Genomic DNA, 409 nt, shown 5'->3' on the forward strand with positions numbered 1-409 from the left:
GCCATGCAATAAGCCCTACTGATTATGTCAAATATTTAGTAATGCATCAAAATGTATTAAATTTCTTACCATACTGTCTTTTATAAGGAGTGACTGGTACTTGTATTTCATATTATTATACTTTTTGAGAAGACTCTCTGCCTGAACCTCAAATTGGGCATCAGACTCGGCCAGATCCCTTGGAGTTGGACCATGATCGCTGTACACATGGTAACGGATGAGCCGCTTGCAAGCATCAATTTTATTCTTGAATGGATTGCGGTAATCTGGGTTCAAGGCGCCATTTTGGTCTGTTTTCAGCTGATGTTCAAACCTGTTTGTGTGAATAGTCTTGCATTATAAATGTCCTTTTTTCAGAGTAGTCCATAAACTTTCAACAACACTTAAGAAATACAAATTGCCTTTTATA

The 409-nt window shown here is 37.2% G+C and overlaps 1 protein-coding gene across 1 annotated transcript in view; it reads right to left on the reverse strand.

Moving 5' to 3' along the window:
* The window catches only part of LOC119594899 (mucin-5AC-like), a gene marked incomplete in the record, with an annotated part of 17,458 nt that overhangs the window by 5,523 nt on the left and 11,526 nt on the right, over positions 1-409 (reverse strand). The window contains 1 exon segment of the mRNA XM_037943973.1: positions 70-313. Within this exon segment, the coding sequence (XP_037799901.1) occupies positions 70-313 (244 nt within the window).

The sequence above is a fragment of the Penaeus monodon genome, chromosome 34 (genome assembly GCF_015228065.2).
Source record: "Penaeus monodon isolate SGIC_2016 chromosome 34, NSTDA_Pmon_1, whole genome shotgun sequence".
NCBI lineage: Eukaryota > Metazoa > Arthropoda > Malacostraca > Decapoda > Penaeidae > Penaeus > Penaeus monodon.